We start from the raw sequence: 21767 nt of genomic DNA on the forward strand, positions 1-21767 counted from the left end.
AGAGAGAGAGAGAGAGAGAGAGAGAGAGAGCGAGCTTGTAACTCCAGTGCTTTAGGAGGTGCACATGTGGAAGTCAGAAGACAAATTTTTGCGTCAGTTCTTTCCTTCGACCTGCATGTGGGCTCTGGGGAGCAATGTCAGGCCTTCAGACTTGCAAGAGCATTTGCACACTGAGCCATCTCACTGGCGCTTGGCTTTATACTTTTGTATTTCTGAGTGTGCAGCACATTTTCTTCTCTATTTTTAAAATTTTCTCCAGGACTGGAGATATGGCTCAGCAGTTAAGAACACTGACTGTTCTTTCAGAAGACCCAGGTTGGAATCCCAGCACTCACATGGCCGCTAACAACTGTCCATAACTCCAGTTTCAGGGGATCCGACAGCCTCTTCTGTCCTCCACAGGCATTGCACAACACCGGTGCACTTACCTACACACAGGCAATACACACGTATACATAAAATTAATAAATGTTTATAGCCGGGTGTGGTGGTGCACGCCTTTAATCCCAGCACTCAGGAGGCAGAGGCAGGCAGATCTCTATGAGTTCAAGGCCAGCCTAATCTACACAGTGAGTTCCAGGACAGCTGTGGCTACAGGGAGACCGACCCTGTCTCAAAAAGACAAAAAAAAAATTTTTTTTTAAATAAATATTTTCTCCTAGATCAACAAATCTAGAGACACAGTCTTAGATTTAAATAGTAAAAGAAAACACCAAAACCCCAACATTTCATATACAGTTTGAAATACAAAAGGTTGAGAATATATATACCAGTCAGACTACTCCAATTCCAGGAGATCCAGCTCTCGCTCTCACCCTTCCTAATTTCAAAGCCCTGGGTGAGTGACTTCGTGTTAACAATTTCCTATTGCAAAGAGCGGTGCACACAACAAAGATGAGTAATATTTTTCTGAGCTACTTTTTCCCTTTCTTGACTTGGACTCTGACGCGTTTGCATATGGTACCAATAGTAGGGATAACAGGGCGTGGAGGTTGCCCTCCTTAATCCAACCAAGGAAGAACCACATAAACCGTGACTGCCAAGCCGAGCTACAAGAATGGGATTCTGGCTGGAGAGCTTCACAGCAGTGCATGAAAGAACTCCCTGGTGTAGTCTTCTAGCATCACTGTCTCTCACTGTATGTGCATGTCCATCCTTTTTATTTTCAGTGCTGGGGATGGAACCCAGACTCTCATGCACAAGATGCTTAGACAGGCTCTAATGCTGAGCTCTCTCCCCAGACCCCATGACACAGATCCTTCAAAAGGAAAAATTGGGTTTGTTTTTCTTTTCCTCTTTACTTAGAAACCTGAGGGAGAAAAGATAGGCTACAAATGTAGGATACTTTTAGGGCAGACCCAGTGTTGAGAGTATCAGGAGATGGGATGGATTTGGCCTTAACTGAGCTGCTTGGTGAGCCAGCCTTCCTGCCTCCCTCTGCCCCCAGCCCTCAGGCCCATCAGAAGAAAGTGAAAATAAACAGAGCATTCATTAGCAGGTCAGTGTTCTTTCTACATGTGAGATGCCGGTGCAAAGGAAGGGAACCAGGGGAAATTCCAGAAGGCCTGAGTGAATGGTCTTCTTCCAGCTCCAGTAACTCAGACGCACACAGGCTGGCAGCTCCCCAAGCAGAAAGAGAAAGCTCTTTCACGTCCCCTCCCAGTAAAGGAAGCCAGAGGCTTCCAGAGTTTACCTTTATGAGCTCTCCCTGGCTTCCAACTGTAGCCAGAGCCTAACAAGTGAAGTCTTTTCTACCTCGCTGGAATCAGGTTGTAAACACTGGAATTCTTGTTAGAGTTGATCCTGCTTCACCCCACCTCCCCTCAGCCCCCTAGTCAAGCTTCGCTGTGTCCTCCTGGGGATTAGAAGGGTCTTGCTTGGCCTTAAAGCTTCTTTTTTGTACTGCTGCTGGGAGTTTACCCTTCCGAATAACTAACTTACAGTTTGGGTCTACTGAGCATTCCATGAACTGGTTTCTTTATTTTGGTTTTGGGACAGGGTTTCACTATGTAGCCAGTCTACTATGTAGACTAGGCTGGCCTGGAACTGTGTCTCCAGAGTTCTGGGATTAAAGGTGTGCACCACCACACAGAGCTTCATGAAAACTTTTATAGAAAATAGCTTAATTTAACAAAATCGGTATATAAACTTTTCTGACACAGGGTCTCATATAGCCCAGGCTAGCCTAGAACTATGTAGCTGAGCTATACCAACTGAGCTATACCCCCGACCCCTTAAAACTTTACTTTCTCTCTTTCTTGTTCATTTATTCAAGAAACATTTACTAGCTAGCTGCCAGACACTACTAGAAGCTTGGTTACAAAAAAGAAAATTGATCTAGTCCCTGTGTTAGGAATCTCACGATTCACTGGGAGAAGTCCCAGGAACCAAATGTCACAGTGAAATGTAAAGTGGCCTCTGCACACAGTAGGCAGTGGGGTGGGGTGAGGCAGGTAGAAGATCTCTCTAAGCTAAGGGACTGGCCTGTGCAAAGGCCCTGGGGCACCATGAGCTAGCTGCATTCAAGAATTCAAGAATGCTGGTGGGTGGGGCTGGGAGGGTAGAGCTACAGCACCTTATGGGCCAACCTTTTAAATTTTAACAGGTTTGGCTTGATTTTTGTTCTCTATTCTTAAGTACAACAGCATGGTACTTGAGAATTTTTAATCAAAGTGTGACAAGTCTAGCTTTGTGTTTTTCAAAACTCATTCTGACTGCCGTGTGGAAAACAACCTGGAGGTAGTAAGGGCAGAACTAGGCAGAGCAGAGAGAAGGCCACAGGTAAAAAATGTTAGGGACCAGGTAAGGACAAGTGTAAGAAAGGAGATGACCGGCTAGAGAGATGGCTCAGCGGTTAAGAACACTGACTGTTCAAAGGACAAGTGTAAGAAAGGAGGAGATGACCGGCTAGAGAGATGGCTCAGCGGTTAAGAACACTGACTGTTCTTGCAGAAGACCCAGGTTCGAATCTCAGCACCTCCATGGCAGACTGTTCATAACCCCAGTTCCAGGGGATCGGACAGTCTCTTCTGTCCTCCACAGGCATTGCACAACATGGGTGCGCTTACCTACATGCATGCACTAAAAATAATAAAATATAAAAAAATAAAAATAAAAAAAAAAGGAGATGAAATTGACCAGGCCCAGTCAGGTGTGGTGGTACATACCTGCAATCCCTTAATGGAAGTAGAAGAATCAGGAATTCAAGGTCATCCTGAGCTACTTAATAAGTGAGGCTAGCCTGAGCTATAAGAAATCCTCTGTAATATAGGAAAGGAGGAGAGAGAAAGAGAAAGAGAGGAGCTAGGAGGTCCTAAACCACCCCCGAGTCTCTTACTGACTTAACTGGACAAATGGTGGCTCTGGAACTTGGAATATGGAGTACTGAGACAAGAGCATGCCAGGTTGAAGGTCTTCTGACATTTCCACAACAGATACTGAGAGGAGTCCTCAGGCATGTGGGTGGGGCTCAGGGCAGAGGCAGAGGCTGGAGACTGACATCTGTGGGTCACCTGCGCATGGCAGTAATGGAGAAGAAAGAAGTCCAGATGTCCCGGGATACAGTCACAGAAGAGGACTGAATGAGAGGAAACTCACATTCAGTAGTCAAAGGGGGAAGCAGGGTAGAGTCCTGGCAAGGCAGAAGGTGTGGGCTCCAAAGTATGGAAAAGGAGCTGTCCTCTATAGCAGGAAGAGAGTCATGGCCCTACTCCAGGAAAGATGGGCTTAGGTTGTACACAGATTTGTCAACCATGAGCACTCTTGTCACTTTTTCTTTTTTGGTCTTTTTGAGATAGGGTCTCCCTGTAGCCCCAGCTGTCCTGGAACTCACTATGTAGACCAGGCTGGCCTTGAACTCACAGCTGCCTCTGCCTCCCAAGTGCTGGGATTAAGGTGTGTGCCACCACACCAGGCACTCTTGTCTCTCTTGATTAAGGGTCCCACAGCTCTACATCCGAAATCCATGCAGCCACACACCTCTCCTGTCTTACAAAAAAGAAGGGTGCATATATACATACATACATACACACTTCAGAACTGGTTAGTCATCACAGTCATCCACCTAATAAGGCACCAAAGAGTCAGCCGAGGATCCCCTAAAAACACAGGCTTCATTTGTCCTGGCAATGCCCCACTCTTTTAGTTGTGAGCCTGAGCTTTTTCTTTTTTTTTTTTTTTTGGTCTTTTTGAGACAGGGTCTCCCTGTAGTCCCAGCTGTCCTGGAACTTGCTATGTAGACCAGGTTGGCCTTGAACTCACACAGATTCGCCTGCCTCTGTCTCCTGAGTGCTGGGATTATAAGCATGCACCACCACGCCTAGCTGTGAGCCTGAGCTTTTAATGGCTGAGCCATCACTCCAGCCCAAGGTAAATCTGTCAAGTCACAGTATCATTTAATTTTTTTTGGGGGGGGGTCACTTTGAGACAGGGTTTCCTTGTAGTCCGAGCTAGCCTAGAACGCCCTATGCAGACCAGGCTGGCCTTGAACTCACAAAGCTCCACCTGCCTCTCTCTCCCAAGTGCTGGGATTAAAGGTGTGATACACCACTCCTAGTGCATCTTTTAAATTTTTATAAATACATTTGAGAAATAAATACAGATCTAGGAAAATGAAATCTCTAGAATGAATAGTTCACATCAGTTCCTGAGAGAAAAGGGGCAGTCCTCCTCACACCAAGATCTCCACGCTGGCCAGCTTTCACAGGTCATCCATCCTTCCTGCCCTCAGGGAACCTCAGCCACTCCTCTACTCCCTGCTACCCAGGCAGGAGCAAAGCCATGTTTACAAAAACCAGGCTGAGGCAGACATGCAAGGAACAAAACTGCTTTTAAAACTTCCTTGCATGGCAAAAGTAGGGGCCCTTCTAAAAATTATTTTTATGGTTACAATTCTGCTATTAAAACATTCTCCTTAAAAATCTGTTTTTTGGAAATTACAATTTCAAAAGCATAAAATATTATGTCCCAATTAAGCTTTGGATTAATGACTATAAAGGGTGTAAACAGCTTAGAAACCTCCTGAAATAACATTTACAAAAGAACTTTATAGAATGACTCTATTATTTATACCATGTGAGAACATGTGTATCAGAGGGAAAGAAACAGCTCATACCCAAGCAGTGGCCTCATTTCCTAGGCCCAATCCAAGGCCACCATCCTGAAAGCCAAGTCTGCAGAGGGTATGAATGCACACTGATAAGAACACAGGTCAGCCAGGAATGCTCTCATGCCTGAAACCCCAGCACTGGGGAGGCTGAGGCAGGAGGATTATTTAAGTTTGAAGATAGCTTGGAAAACAAGATACTAAAAAAGAAAGGGAGGGGAGGGGAGGGGAGGGAAGGGGAGGGGAGGGGAGAAGGCCTGCACAGGTACCCCAGGATGTGGCCCAATATCTCCATGAGGCAGGCTCAAGAGGAACTGAAGTTTCCAAAACTGCAAAAGCAACAAACACAGTTCTACATTAACTCAATTTGGGAGCCGGGTGTGGCAGCACACACCTGGGAGGCTGAGGCACAAGGACTGCTATGAGTTCAAGGCCAGCCCAGTCTACATAGAGACCTTGTCTCAAAAAAAAAAAACAAAATCCCCAATAACCTAATTTAGAAGAGGCAACTCCCAACTTCCTTCAGTTGGGAAGAGTTACACAGTGTCCTATGTGGAGTCAACAACCACATGTGACCACTGAACACCTGAAATGTGGCTGCTCTGGGTTGAGATATACTAGAGAATGAAAAAGAGACATCGTATTCCAAACACTTTATACCAAAACAAAGGGCCTTCTCTTTCAATTTGTTTATCTATGTTAAAATTACGGTAACAAGATATTAAAATTAATGTCGCGTGTGTTTTTGTTTCTCTTTTATGATGCTATTAGCGAATTTTAAACTCCATTTGTGGCTCAGCTTATGTTTCTGTTAGACAGCACCAACGTAGCACCTGCCTTTCCTCTACGTCTTTTGGTCAGTCTTTAACTGGCTCTCTCGCCCTGCCTGGCTGACTGGCTCCAGGGACTCTGCAACTTGAGCGCACAGGCCACTTTGGAGACATGCTCCTACCTCAGGAAGGCTGTGGCCTTGCTCCCTTTAGCAGTCTTCCAGGAGCCTGGAGTCACTTCCTTCAGGAGGCCTCCCTAACACACACTTGTCCTTCTGCCAGGCTAGGGTGAACACCTGGATGCAGACCCGAAACATCCTGTTTTCTCCCTCACATCTGCCCAAGTGGAAAGGTCTTGCCATTAGTCAGTTCAGCGTTTGTTTCTTCTTCAGATTTTTTTAAAGACTTACTTTTTCTTAATAATGTATGTATGTGTAGGTCTTGAGCGGAGGGGTATGTGTAGTGAGGGTCAGTGCCAGTGGTATCAGATCCCCTGGAGTTGCCGGCAGTTATGAGGTGCATGACAAGGGTGCTGGGAACCAAGCTCGGGTCCTCTACAAGAGTGTATGAGGGGCTATCTCTCCAGCCCCTCTTCTTTAGATTCTTAAGTCCAGGAGGACTGTGATGTGATGCATTCTGCCTTGTTCATGTCTTCAACTTAAGTCTAGCTCAGCAAAGGAATGTACCAAGTGAATGCTAGTAAATCAATCCCATGCCCTTCCATCTCCAGCCAAGTCTCCTAACCCTAAGAAAATGGCCCTGCAGAGAAAAAGGACACGTCCTCCACACAAAATCCAGACCCAACTTCGAGGGCTTCTTAAGCCTAAAACAAGAAGGAAAGCAACTTTTTGTTTTGTTTAAGTTACATTTTATAGCCCTGACTAATCTGGAATTAGCTATGTAGATCAGGCTAGACTCAAATTTGCTGGGCTCCTACCTCTGGCTTCCAAGTGCTGACATTACAGCCCTTAGATAAACACCTTGACCACCTACTGTGGACAATAATGCAAAAGGCTACTAAAGAGAAAGCACCTTGGGGCTGGAGAGCTGGCTCGGCAGTTACAAGCACTGGCTGCTCTTGCAGCGAGCAGAGGTTCACTATCCAGCACCACATGGTGGCTAACAACCATCCATAACTCCAGGTCCAGAGAATCTGATATCCTCTTCCAGTCTCTGTGGGCATTACATTCATGTGGCGCACTTACATACATGCAGGTAAATCACCTGTACACACAAAATGAAAATATATATTTTTTTAAATAGAGAAAACACTCTGACTCAGCTCATCTTTTTGAGAGTAGAGTCACCCTTTGCCACACACATATTCCCTCGGGACCAACAGACTTCCAGCGCCCACTCCCTCACAGAACTGAGGTTCAGCCACCCTAGAAGTGCTGAGGTTCCCGTCCAGGACAAGGATGCTGAACAGAAGGCCTTTCTTCTGTCCTCAGGTGAGGCTCCACAAGGCAGCCTCTCACCAGTGACGTGGAAAGCAGGTTTGTTTGAACATACACTGCAGGGCCCGTGTGTTTACTTTTCAGACTTTCAGTTAAAAGAACTTTTCTTTCTAACAGCTCTTGGTTGACACCAAAGCCACGAAACAGGCCCTGCCTATGACTTTGAGAGGGTAGGGGCACAGGGCGGGAGCTGCTTTTGGCTTCTCTGGGAATTCCTTGAGGTTCTGGCTTGGGCATATCTGCCCGAGGTGCAGGATGACAGAAAGCAAAGGGAGATTTTCAAAGACCGCTAACTGTGGGTTTAGCTCCCAGAGCCTGGCATCTGGTGCCAATCAAGAGAACAGTAGTCACTGATGTCACTGCAACTGGATATGAAAGCAAGGCTTACATTTGGGGCTGGGGCTGCAGACAGCCCACAGTCCCTGGCATGGGCACAAGCACACTGATGGTCCTACTCTGCTTGAGGGATGAGTGAGGCCCCAGTCAGAGAGATTTCACTCACTTCAAGAAAAGACACCCATCCTCACTCATCAGTGAAGAAAGTCAGCCTTCCAAAACTCATACAGGGTGGATTAGCGAACAAGGGTGAACAGAACAGAAAATATACCCCGAAGGAGCCAACGTTCCAGCTACGAATGAGGAAACTAATGGAAAGAGCTGCTAGTGAGAAAGCAAAGCAGTAAAGGAGACAGAGAACACCAACGAAGGGGAGTCACCCGGAAAACGGAGTGGTCGAGGGTCATAACAGATCAAACCATGTGTGTCATTCCATTTGTATGAAATGTTCAAAAGAGGCAGATCTAGAGAGACATAAAGATTAGTGATTGCCAGAGGCTGGGGGAGGGAATAAGAATTATCTGGAAATGGGCACAGGGACCTTGGGCAATAGAAAAGTTCATGGTTGAGTCAGGCGTGGTGGCGCATGCCTTTAGTCCCAGGACTCAGGAGGCAGAGGCAGGCGGATCTCTGTGAGTTCAAGGCCAGCCTGGTCTACATAGTAAGTTCCAGGTTCCAGGCCAGCTGGGGCTACAGGGCCACCCTGTTTCAAAAAGACCCCCCAAAAAAGATGTTTTAAAAGGCATTCAACTGAGCCGGGCGTGGTGGCACACACTTTTAATCCCAGCACTTGGGAAGCAGTGGCAGGTGGATCTCTGTGAGTTCAAGGCCAGCCTGGTCTACAGAGTGAGTTCCAGGACAGCTGGGGCTACAGAGAAACCCTGTCTCAAAAAGACCAAAAAAAGAAAAGAAAAGAAAAGTTCGTGGTTGACAGTTGTACAATTCAGTAAATGTTTTTTAAAAATCTGGCTGAGGGGCTGGAGAGATGGCTCTGTGATTAAGAGCACTGGCTGCCTTAAAGAGGACCTGGGTTCAGCACCCACATGGTGGCTCACAACCATTCCAGGGGATAAGACGTTCTCTTCCAGCCACCACAGGTATTGTGTGTGTGGGTGCACCTATATATATGCAGGCAAAACATTCATACACAATAAATAAACAAATAAACAAACAAACAAACAAACAAATAAATAAATAAATAAATAGCTTGTTTTTAGAAGATTGGTAGCAGGAAGATCAGGGTGGGCCTGTTTGTCAATGAAGGAAGGACTTCAGTTGTCATTCAAAGTGAACTAGGAAACCACTGGAGGGGCAATTGTGGCTTGATCACAGCTTAAGTTTCTGAGCTGCAGGGAGATCAAGGCAGAGGCAGGGAGACTGGTTAGGTGGCTTCTCCCAAAGAGTCACTAAGTGATGGGGACCTGGACATGGGGTACAGCAGCAGCAGAGAACACCAGTACCAGAACACATCTTCAAGATGATGCGGACAGGAGTTGCTGATGGCCTAGAGGGCAGCTATGACAGGAAGTAACATCAGGGAGGACACTAGGATTCTAGTCGGAGCAATAAGCAATGGCCCTTGCTTGAGGTGGGGAAGCAGGGCTGTAACATGTTCACTCCAAGGGATGAATCAGATGTAAACTGTCTTGTGCTGCTGTGAGGAGAGGTCCAGGCTACAAGCCACAGATGCACAGGAGGAATTTAAAGCAACGAGTCTGCATGAGCTCCTGAAGGGAGGGGCTGGGTGCTGGTGGATCAACAAGGGACACAGGACTGAGCCCACATGGAACATCTCAGCAACTCAAGACTGCCAAGAAGGAAAAATGGCCCCAGGCAGTAAGCAGGGACAGAAAACCCGAAGAGTGTGGCAGCTACAAAACTGAGAGAAACAAGAGTGACAGAGAGGACTGGATCTATCCATAACCCAAGCGCACTGCACTGGGAACTGGCCTCTGGGTTCAGGACATGGGGGCCACTGGCAACTGTGGCACAGCAACTACACAAAATCATGGTGACAGGAGGCAGCCCAGGGGCTCATAGGAAAAGGAGGGCTGGGGATACAGCTCAGGGCCCTGGGTTCCATCCCAGTACCACACGCCCACAGACACAGAAGGGAAAGAAAATGACTAGGAAAAAGAGGAAGAGAAGGCTGTAAAATTTAAAGAAATGTAAATTAAAACAATAAAAACATTCAAAAGTAAATAAATTTGTCAGGCACGGTTGCCCACTTCACTAATCCCAACACTTGGGAAGTGGAGGAGGGGATCAGGAGCTAAAGGTCCTTCTCACATACACAGCAATTCTGAGGCCAACCTGGGACACAGGAGACACTGGAAGATCCCCAAAATAAACAACACCAAATAAAAGCATTTTTGCCTAACAGATAGGCAGAGGTTAAAAAAGCTGACAAGGCCCACAGGCCACTCAAGTCACAGGAACGGACAAGTGCACAAGTAAATTAGACTAGACTTTACAGCAGACCCAGGTAGATGGGACCAAAACCCTGAACTATACCTGTCCTTTGACCCAGCAGTCCTGTGCCTAGGAACTTACCCCACAAATAAAAATGGATAGGAGCACAAAAATATCTATGGAAGAATTTAACAAAGAAAAATTGCTTAGAAGAGTAAAAATATAGAAAGACTATGGTTAAATTGTCATACGAAACAAAAATTTTAAAGATCCTAAGCCAGACACAGTAACTCAAGAGGTAGAGGAAGAAGACTCAGTACACGCTTTAGGTCAGCCTGGTCGACACAAATTCCAGACTAGCCAGGACTACATAGCGAGACCCTGGCCCTTAGAAACAAAACGAAACAAAACAAACAAAACACCAAGTGGTTCTTGCATGCATCAGAACTGGCTGGGGAAAAAAACAAATTACAAAGCAATGCATAACGAGCTCTCATTGTAGAGGGAAAAGGCAGTCATACATAAACATATAAACATGACTGCATTGAAAAATACCCCTAACAGATCCACAGGAAAATATTAACAGAATAGAGCTGAATATTACAATGCCCAGCATTTCTAACTTCCTCCAAGTGGAAAGGCACCATGATAGGGTACAAGCAAGGCTTGGGGATATGGAGGCCTGAGTTAAACCCTGACTGGGCCAAGCCTGATGCACCACCTTGGGTAAGTTACATAACATCTCCCACTACTCCCACAGCATCTCTTCACTATGTAGCCCAGGCTGGCCTGGAACTAGCTATGTAGTATCTCTCAATCTCAGTTTCTTCATCCAAGGTGATGGCAACACAATCACCGCAGAGGCACAGAGGTTACACAGGTGCACGTACAGACCACTCCCAGTTTATGAGGGCTCAGCTTGGGATTTTTCAACTTTATGCTTGTCATGGTGGAATGTGCTGTTATGCAAATTGCTAAAGAGACTGAGCAGGATTGCAAGTTCAAAGCCCACCTACACATTTTGCTGGGGATGTAGCACAGTGGTAGAGTGTTTGCTTAGCATTGCTAGGACCTGGGTTTGAAATCCTTATCACCCCTCCTCATGAACTTTATGATGATGCAAAAGTGATCATCACTCAGGGCTGGAGAGATGGCTCAGGGGTTAAGAGCACTTGCTACTCTTCCAGAGGACCCAAGTTCGGTTCCCAGCACCCATATGGCTGTTAACAACTGTCCATAACTCCAGTTCCAAGGGATCTGATGACCTCTTCTGACCTCCACAGGCACTGCATGACACAAGTACATTTACATACATGCAGACAATACACTCGTACACATAAAAAGACCAATAAATAAATAAAAATGATAAAATACTTTTAAAAAGTAAGTGAGCCCCACTCAGTTGAAAACACTACAATTTTTTGTTTGTTTTTGTCTTTTTGAGACAGGGTCTCTCTGTAGCCCCAGCTGGCCTGGAGCTCTGGAACTGCTGGGACTAAAGGCGTGCGCCACCACGCCTGACAACACTCCAAATTTTTAATTACTAATTTATCCCTGGTGGGCAGTGCAGTCTGCTCCTCTCTGCAGATGCTGAACAGGGAGGGTGAGCCACAGCTCTCAGTCTGCCACAAGATTATACTGTGTGCTAGAGTTCTGTGCTATGACGCTCAGTGAGTTTGGGGGCCTGGATTTCGCTATATAGACGAGGCTGGTCTTGAACTCACAGAGCTCTGCCTGCTCTGCCTCGTGAGGGCTGGGATTAAAGGTGTGTACTACCATGTGTAGACTAAAATGGATTTACCCAGGCTTTACCTTATAAGTTGAAGAGCAACTATGTACATATACACCTATGCCTGCTATTTTAGAGATATAAACAGAAAATTCAGAACAATATCTAGCACACGCTAAGCATTCACAAACACAATCAGAAAAAGATTACTACTTTTCATTTCAGAAGAGAACACAGCTTTTCAATTTTTTTAGACTTTTCCTTCTGCTTTTTTAATTATAGCAAAATACACACAACATAAATTTTACATTGTTTTTATGATCAGAAGAAATAATAATATTCAATTTCAAAAGAAAAGAGAAAAATTCTCAGAATCTAGTATTACTGTGAGCACTCCACAAGTTGAAAAACAGGTCTCAGTGGCTTACCAGGTTCATAAAATAACCAACAGGGCATGCAGGACTGTTCGGCTGTGTCTACCACGGATGCAGTTTAGAGCCTCATCCTAAACACTCACTCCCTATCAGCTCACAGCACCCACACACACTTCCTACCCCCACCTCCTCCTCAGATAAAGAACTGAAGGGCTTTTCAAATTTAAACTTAAAGCTGTTTGTAACTGAACAGTGACTTTTAACATTTTTCTCTCTCTCTTCTCCTGTGAATCAGGTTCTGAGGTTCAGAAGTTTTATTTATTGTTGAAAAAGTAGAAAAATAGCACTGTTTACTTTAAAATAAATACATGCACTGTCTGTCTGCTGAGGCCCACCCACTAGGAACTTCCATCCTCGGAGCCTGGGAGAGCCCAGGTTCCTGACTGGCCAGTCTGTTCTCAGGAGGTAAAGCGCGGTGACAAACTTCTGCTTATGAGATGTCTAAATAAACAGGGAGTTGTTTTCTTTCTTTTTTCCCCACTCTAAGACACACACAGAGAGCAGAAAAGAGCACACATACGAGGCCACGAGCAGGGCTTCTCAGAGCCCACCTCAGCTTCGACTGCAGGATGAGTGTGGCATGTCTCAAACTGCCTCCTGTACCTTATAGAGCTAAGGGAATGAGTAAGTATGTAGCTGATGTTGAAAGCCAGGGTTCTCATGGGAGAAGAGGAATGTTGGGAAGAAGCCCGTGGGTTTCAACTAGAATCAGAAGAATCATTCTGTGTGAACTCATATAACTAATAAATAGCTAGAGAAAAAGGTATCTGCATGCCTGTATGCACGTAAGAGGTATGCATGTGGTTGTGTGTGTATGCATATATGTACATGTACAGAAAGCCTATCAGAGGGCTGGGGAGAAGGCTCAGTGTATAAAGCACTTGCCAGAATTCATGTGGAGTGGCTCCACTCTGTGGAGTGGCTCTCTCCTTCCATCTTTACACAAGTTCTAGCACTGAACTCAGGTCACTAGGCTTATGCAGCAAGGGTTTCACCCACTGAGCAATCTCACCAGTCCCTCCGATATCTTTTTAACATGTCCCCACCATTTATTTTTATTTAAATATAATCTGGGGCCAAGTGTGCATATGCCTAGAATCCAGCACTCTAGAGGCAGAGGTTGGCGGATCACTGCACTGCAAATTCAAGGTTAGCTTGGTCTGTATAGTGAGTTCCAGGCCAGCCAGAGCTACATAGTAAAACTCTGTCTCAAGAAACAAAACAAAACAAAACGCCAGCCAGGCATGGTGGTGCACGCCTTTAATACCAGCACTCGTGGGAGGCAGAGGCATGGGAATCTTTGTGAGTTCAAGGCCAGCCTGGTCTACATAGTGAGTTCCAAACCAGCTGGGCCTATAGGGAGACCCTGTCTCAAAAAGACCAAAAAAAAAAAAAAAAGCCAACAAAAACCCCATACACAGATTCAGAACCAAGAGAATTTACTATATGATAAAGGCTGCCTTTAAAATCAGAAAAGAGGGGCTAAGGATGTAGCTCAATCAGTAAAGTATTTGCCTAGCATGTACAAAGCCTTGGGTTCCATCTCTAGTACCTCATAAAACTGGGTATGGTGGTACATACATTGGCCTCTTAGCAATTCTAGGCCAGCCTAGGATATCTGAGACTCTGTCTCAATAAATAAATAAATAAATATCAGAAAAGAGATGGCACTGGCTCTGTATGCACACACATGCATGTACATGCTGACTGAACCTAGGGTCTTGAACATGAGAGGAAAGCACTCTACCACTAAGCTACATCTCCAGCCTTTTTATTTTGTTCTGTTTTGTTTGACAAAGTCTCATGTAGCCCAGGTTAGCTTTGAACTCCTGATCCTCCTGCCTCTACTTACCATGGGATGGAACAGCAGATCTATACCACTAGGCCCAGGCCAGCTCAAGGTTTAAGTTAATTACATTTCAGTCACATATAACACCTCTTCTGGGGTGTTCCTAACAAGAATGCATACCCTAAGCCAGGCATGGTAGCCCATGTCTGTAATCTCAGCACTAAGAAATCAGTGACAGGAGGATCACTATAACTCTGAGGTCAGCCTGGTCTACAGAGAAAGTTCCAGGCCAGGCAAGGCTATGGAGTGACACTCTGTCTCAAAACAAACAAGCATACCTGGACCCTAATCTAATCTACTTCAAGCTGTGTTCCCCTCCTTGAAAGTGCCACAGTCTGGGCTTGTGAGATGGCTCAAAGAGTGAAGGCCATGGGTTCAATCTCCAGTACTAAAAATAAAAAAAATAATTTATAATTTAAAAAAAAAAAAGCCAAGTGTGGTGACACATACCTGTAAGTCCCAGCACTTGGGAGCTGGTAGCAGGGGGCTCAGGAGTTCAAAGACATTCTCAGCTACACAGTGAGTTTGAGGTCAGCCTGGGCTACATGAAACCTGTCTCAAAAAAAACAAAAAACAAGAAACAAAGCAAGGCTGGAGGAATGACTCAGCTCCTTCTCTTCAGGAAGAAATGTATGGGCTGAGGCAGCTAGTACAGCTGCTACTTGCACAGATCTAACATGTGCCAGGCACTCTATTAGGAAGCAACACATACAGATACAGAGACAAGCTCGTGGAGGTTAAATGATCGTCCAAGGTCACAGAGGTGATAGCACTGGGATTCAAATCCAGGCGATCTGGCTCCAAAATCTATGTTAGCAATCACTTCTCCATAGAATGTATTTGCCTTCTGCCTGAAGTGGACTTGCTCTAAGTCGAAAGCTTTATGAAATATGATCAGAACATTGTGCAGACACTCCATGCTACTGTCACTCTACAAGACTTGTTTCTCTAAGAAAAGGCAGCTGCTGCCCAGTTATGATCCACATGTCCTGTCTGATTCATCGGATGCACTCACTGCCCAGCCACACACTCACACACAATGTGCTTGGGAGTTGGTAGCAGGAGGCTCAGGAGCATGCATGAGGCCTTGGGTTTGATCCCAGCACACAGGAAGGAGGGAAGGGAGGGAAAGAGGGAAGGAGCAGTAGGAGGAAGGGCGGGAGGGAGGGAGGGCACGCAAGCAGGCCAAGAGCTGGAGATAGAGCTGAGTCATGGAATACTTGCCTAGCGTGTGAGGGAGGCCCTAGGTCAATCCCCAGTACTTATAGGGTAGGGAGCTAAAACAGAAAAGCTTAAACCAATCAAGAAAAAAGTTGGGAAAAAATATTAAGTGAGAAAAGTGATAAACATTTGAAAAACGCTTAAAATCCATATAATAATATATATTAAAATCCCATGATGTGATTTTCCCAGAAAAAAATGAATTAACAAAACTGACTCAAGATGAATCAACGAAGTTGAATAAACCAATAATTATGGGGAGAAAACTGTAAAAGTCACCAAAGAATTATTTCAAAGACGACGCCAGGCCTGGCTGGTTAGGGCTCGCTCGTTCCTGCACTCATGGAACGGATAATTCCCATGTGTGTTCCCGAAGTTGGAAAGTGCTTCAACTTACTTCATAAAATTAACTTAGCTTTAAACCAGGCACTGATAGCTCACGCCTACAATCCCAGCACTCAAGAGGCTGAGACAGGGGGACTGCTCCAACTCCAAGCCCAGCATGTGCTACATAATAAATTTGAGTCCAGTCTGGGTCTCAGTGTGAGACCTTGCCTTTAAAACAAATAACAAAAATTTAAGTTTAAAAAGTAGCTTAGCCTTGATTGTAAAGCTGACAAAACCAGAGAACTGTAGACAAATTTCACTCATGAATACAGGGAAAATTCCTAAATAAAATATTAACAAGTGATCCTAACAAAAATTTTAATAACCTACTCTGAACAATGAAGCATAGTCTAGAAATTCTATGACTGTCACTATCAGAAGTTAATAAAGGAAAGAAGAAAAATCATTGCCAGGTGTGGCCCATGCCTACAAATCCCAGCACTCCTAGCACTCAAGAAACAGGCCAGTTTGGGCTACTGAGAAACCCCCCTCCAATAAATAAATAAAGTCTAGGGCTGGCAAGATGGCTCAGTGACGTAAAGGGGCTGGCCACCGAGCCTAATCACTTAAATTTGATCCCCAGATCCCTCACAGTAGAAGTGGAGAACGGACTCCTGAAAGCTGCCCTCTGATTTCCACACGTGTGCTGTGGCATGCATCCACCCATATGCGTACATACGTATATACACACACATAATAAAACTAATAAAAATTTTAAAACTTTTTTTTAAAGTTTTTTAAGACAGACTCTCCCTATAGTCCCAGCTGGCCTGGAACTCACTATATAGACCAGGCTGGCAACAATTTCACAGAGCTCTGCCTGCCTCTGCCTCCAGAGTGCTGGGCATGCCCCACTAGTCTTCATGACAGCACTGTGGAGGCTGATGCCTCAGGAGGCCATGAAGTTGAAACCAACTTGGGTAATCTATTGAGACAGGATTCCCAAAAAGAGACAAGGCCGAACACATAAAGAGAGACAAATGATTTACAAAAAGTTTAAAATATGCCAGGGGTGGTGGTACACACCTTCAATCCCAGCACTTTGGAGGCAAAGGCAGGGAGATATCTGTGAGTTCAAGGCCCGTCTGGTCTACATGGAGAGTTCCAGGTCAGCTGGAACTACAGGGAGATCCTGTCTCAAAACACTAAAAACAAAACAAAACAAAAAAAGCTTAAACTGTCTAGAAAAAAAGGCTAGCATGGTGGCATAGGCCTATACTCCTGGCTACTCTAGTAGGAGGATCACAAATCACAAGTTCAAACCCTACCTGGCTACTAAGTAAATCCAAGGCCAGCCTGAACAACTCATTGAGACACTGTCTTAAAATTTTTAAAAACTTTTTAAGAGACTGGGAGTTTAGATCCGTGGCAGAGTGCTTACACAGTACATTTGAGGCCCTCGGTTCAATTCCTAGTATAAAACAAAAACTAAACTAAACAAAAGCTACGAAGCTAAAATGCAAATGAAAAACCAGAAAAACATTTACAAACTATAAGAAAAAGACTAATAAGGCGGCACTGTGGTGGCACATGCCTTTAGTCGCTGGGGCTACAGGGAGACCCTGTCTCAAAAAAACCAAAAAAAAAAAAAAAGAAGAAGAAGAAAAATAATCCCTGTGGCTCCAGCTCTCCTGGAACTCACTGTGTAAACCAGGCTGGCCTTGAACTCACAGAGATCTGCCTGCCTCTGCCTCCCGAGTGCTGGGATTAAAGGTGTGTACCACGTGCCCAGCCTAAATTTATTTATATTTACTTTACTTTTTTTTTTTTCCCCCCTTTGGTCTTTTTGAGACAGGGTTTCCCTGTAGCCCCAGCTGGCCTGGAACTCACTATGTAGACCAGGCTGGCCTTGAACTCACAGAGATCCACCTGCCTCTGCTTCCCGAGTGCTGGGATTAAAGGCCTGAAACTCCATGCCTGGCTTATTTTTATATTTTTATGTGTATGAGTATATTGCCTGCATATAGGTAGGTGCACTCTTGTCATGCAATGCTTACAGAGATCAGAAGATGGCACTGGATCCCCTGGCTGTTCTTGCAGAGGACAGGGTTTGATTCCCAGCACCCATATAGTGGCTAACAACTGTGTGTGACTCCAATTCAAAGGGACCAATGCCCACTTCTGGACTCCATGGGTGCTCCACGCACATGGTGCACTTGCATACATGCAGGCAAAACACTCATACACAGAAAAATAAATTTTAAAAATTTTGATTAAAAATAAGGACTGGAGGGGCTGGAGAGATGGCCCAGCGGTTAAGAACACTGGTTGTTCTTGCAGAAGACCCAGTTCAAATCCCAACACCCACATGGCAGCTAACAACTATCCGTAACTCCAGTTCCAGGGAATCCGACAGTCTCTCTGTCCTCCACAGGCACTGAATGACATGGGTGCAATTACCTACACACAGGCAATACACACATACACATAAAATAAAATAAATAAATAATATTTTAAAAAAATTAATAAATAAGGACTGGAAGTGGTGCTAGGTTGTAGAGCACTTGTCTAGCATGCAAGAAACCCTGGATTCAAATTCTTGCACCTAAAAAAATACAATTTCCCTAGAGACAATCCAGTTGGTTCTCTCTTTCCACCTTAATTCTTTTGGCTATATATCTATTAATGGAATTGCTGGTTTACGTCCATGTAAAGGTGGAAAGAGAGAACCAACTCCAAGAGTGGATCTCTGACATCTATACATGCATTGGGACATGTGCATGTGTGCACATATGCACACGCAGACCATACAAATATGATAATGTCCACGAGTATATTTCCAACAACATAAAAAATACACTCTTTCAATCACAAAAAGCAGACTAGTGACTGAGAAAATAAAGACCACCTCAGAAGCCAGGCATGGTACTGCACGCCTGTTAATCCCAACACTTTGGAGGTAGAGACAGGAAGATTCGGAATTCAAGGTCACCCTCTGCTACACAGTGAGCCTAAGATAAGTCTAGACTACCCTGTATCAAAAAAGAGTATGTGTGCCTGGGTGTGGTAGTGCACACCTTTGATCCCAGCACTTTGGGAGGCAGGTGGAGCTCTGTAAGTTCAAGGCCAGGCTGGTCTACATAGTGAGTTCCAGGCCAGCTGAGGCTACAGGGGGACCCTGTCTCAAAAAGACCAAAAAAAAAAAAAAAAAAAAAAAAAAAAAGAAAAAAGAAAGAAAGAGTATGTGTAGGAGGTCTGGGGAGTTAGCTCAGTTAGTAAACTGCTTGCCACACAACCATGACCTAGCACCCACATGAAAAGCCTAGCATGGTAGCATGTGCCTGTAATACCAGCACTGAAGAGGCAGAGACAAGAGAATTTCAGGGGTTTGGTAACCAGTCTGGCCTAGTTCCAGGACCCAGTGAGAGACTTGTCTCAAAACAACATGGTGAATGCCTCCTGAGAAACAACCCCCAAGATTGACCTGTGACCACTACATGCATGTGCACACATGTGCAGACACACATGCACACCCAAGACCAACTCAATCAATCAAAACAGAAGAACAGGCACAGCCCTAGTGGATAAACCCTCCCGTGTCTCTGTATCCAGCAGAAAGCACAGCAGAGGAAACACAAGCACCTTTCAAGCAGCCCAACAGAAAGGCTGGGCTCTGAAAGAAAAGTCCTGGACTGCTGTAGTACCCTCGTGAGCCCCAAGACTCCCTGCCCCCACGTCTCACTTAGGCTAAGTCCACCTTCAAAAAATATTTTCTCGACAGCAGCTATCAAGAGAAAAAGGAGTCTTTCTTTCTAGGGCATTCAGCCACCACATATGGTACCGCTCTCAATAGAGGCTTTATAAGGAAGGGTCCAAAGCCCACAGGCACTGGTTGGACCACTGGCCACAAACAGCAAGGAACAGACGTGAGGATTTATATGTCCGGGTGGCAGAGGCACGCTCAATAATTCAGATGGAGCTGCTGTCACATGCCAACAGTCAGTAAGGCCTACTGAGCGCCTAGGAGACACAGCACCATTTGTAACCCTCTCCCAAACACACGTACATGTAGGCACACAGCTCCTGTGTCCTGTGCTAGGGCTCAGATGAGAAAGCTATGATTTCAGCTGGAGGCATCTGACAGCTTAATTCAACATATCACTTGTCTCCAGAGTGAGAACAGAGGCTGCACCCTGGTGGAGGCAGAGGGGAGTCCTCAAGCCTTCCTCCAGCTCTGCAGTCAGCCTCCGAGGGCCAGACGCACCTCGGTCAACTCCAGGACTAGCTGCCATGTCCACCCTGGCCCCACAGATGAATCCTGTCAGCCACCCCTGCCTCATACGTACTTTTGCCGCCATTGCTCTTCAGGACGTTGGAGAGGTTGACAGACGCAGTGCCTAGTAGCTCATTTCTCAAGGTGTGACAGCTCCAGACCTTCAGATCTAAATGACTCTGGGCTGTAACATTCCTGGGAAACAAATAATGAATTCATCACAGCCTACCTGATGGGTCAGTCACCCCTTTAACATGGAACACAACTGCTAAAAACTACACAGCTGACATCTTACAGGGAACCATCAAGAAGACACCAGGCTGACCTATATAACTCCTTAGCTAATAATGAGCACTCTGTGAGCTCAAGAAAGAAGAAACACCCAGACAGGGGCACCGTGGGGGCCCGAGGGCACCAGCACCTGTGCCCCCTTCCCCCCTACACACACGCTGCCTTTCCTCTAGCCCTTCCTCCTGTATTCCAAAAGCAACACCTTACAGGACAATGATTTCGTTCCAGAGAAGCTCGGAGCTCCCGATTCGCTTCCCGGTCTTCTTGGTCTCGCTGGGGAGTCCATCCACTGCCACTTCCACGTAAGAGTTAATCCGGGGCTGACGGTTGTGCACCTTGGGCTTTGCTGACACCACTGGATGGGATAGAAAGAAAAAGGACATGAGTCAGAGATGTGCCAGAGGCTCCCCAATGGCAGATGGTCTGGCTCTTTTTGGTGATTTGATTAAAAAAAATTGGGGTGGGGGTGGCTAGAGAGATGGCTGAGGTTAAGAGCACTGGCTGCTGTTGCAGAGAACCTGGGTTCATTTCCTAGCACCCACATGGTGGCTAACAACCATCTGTAACTCCACTTCCAAGAAATCCAATGCCCTCTTCTAGCCTCTGTGGGCATTGCACAACATGGGTGCACTTACATATATGTGAGCAGAAGACTCATACACATAAAATAAAAAAAATTTTTTTTGGTCTTTTTGAGACAGGGTCTCCCTGTAGTCAGTCCCAGCTGACCTGAACTCACTATGTAGACCAGGCTGGCCTCAAACTCACAGAGATCCACCTGCCTCTGCCTCCCAAGTGCTGGGACTAATGGTGTGCACCACCACACCCGGCAAAATAAATAAAATTTTTTTTTAGATATCATATGAATATTTATTAAAATAACAGTATATGAGTGATTTAAAATCAGAAAGATTTTAAATAAGATTAAGATAACAGATGCTCCCCAAAAGGTAGATGGAATCAATCAACAACAATTTTCTCTTGGTTCCACTGCATCTATATAAACAGAGATTTCTCTATACAAATTGTGAAATGAATGGCTTAGGGATTATAACCCCTTCACAATACAAAAATTTTAGGTTCATAAAATACTTAAATACTTCTTGATTGGGGGTTAAGAGATGGCTCCATGGTTAAGAGCACTGGCTGCTCTTGCAGAGCACCCGGGTTCTCCCAGCACCCACATGATGGCTAACAACCCTCTATAACTCCAGTTCCAGGGGATCCGACGTCCTCTTCTGATCTCCATGGGCTCTGCAGAACACGGGTGCATCTATCTACATGCAGGTAGTATACTTACACACAAAAAATAAAAAATAATAAATAAAATTTTTTTTTAAATACTTCTTGAAGCTGGGCATAGTGGTGCACACCTTTAATCCAGAGGCAGAGGCAGGTGGATCCTTGTGAGTTCAAGGCCAGCCTGGTCTACATAGTGAGTTCAGGTCAGCTGGGACTACAATGAGAGCCTGTCTCAAAAAGATAAAATAAATAAATAAATAAATAAATTCTTGATTGGTGAGATATTCCGTTTGCTAAGAGAAAGTTTAGTTCAAGTTCATCT

At 45.2% G+C, this 21767-nt stretch overlaps 1 protein-coding gene across 2 annotated transcripts in view; it reads right to left on the reverse strand.

Annotated features, from left to right (window-relative positions):
- Positions 1-21767, reverse strand: part of Wwp2 (WW domain containing E3 ubiquitin protein ligase 2) — a 149072-nt gene that overhangs the window by 104455 nt on the left and 22850 nt on the right. For both annotated transcript variants that reach the window (XM_008833710.3, XM_029563775.1), the window contains 2 exons: positions 20411-20558; positions 19986-20107 (listed from right to left, as the gene is read on the reverse strand). In XM_008833710.3, coding sequence (XP_008831932.1) covers positions 19986-20107; positions 20411-20558 — 270 coding nt within the window. The remainder of the gene's footprint in view (positions 1-19985; positions 20108-20410; positions 20559-21767) is intronic.

This window comes from Nannospalax galili, unplaced genomic scaffold (genome assembly GCF_000622305.1).
Source record: "Nannospalax galili isolate Female #2095 unplaced genomic scaffold, S.galili_v1.0 scaffold410, whole genome shotgun sequence".
Lineage (NCBI taxonomy): Eukaryota > Metazoa > Chordata > Mammalia > Rodentia > Spalacidae > Nannospalax > Nannospalax galili.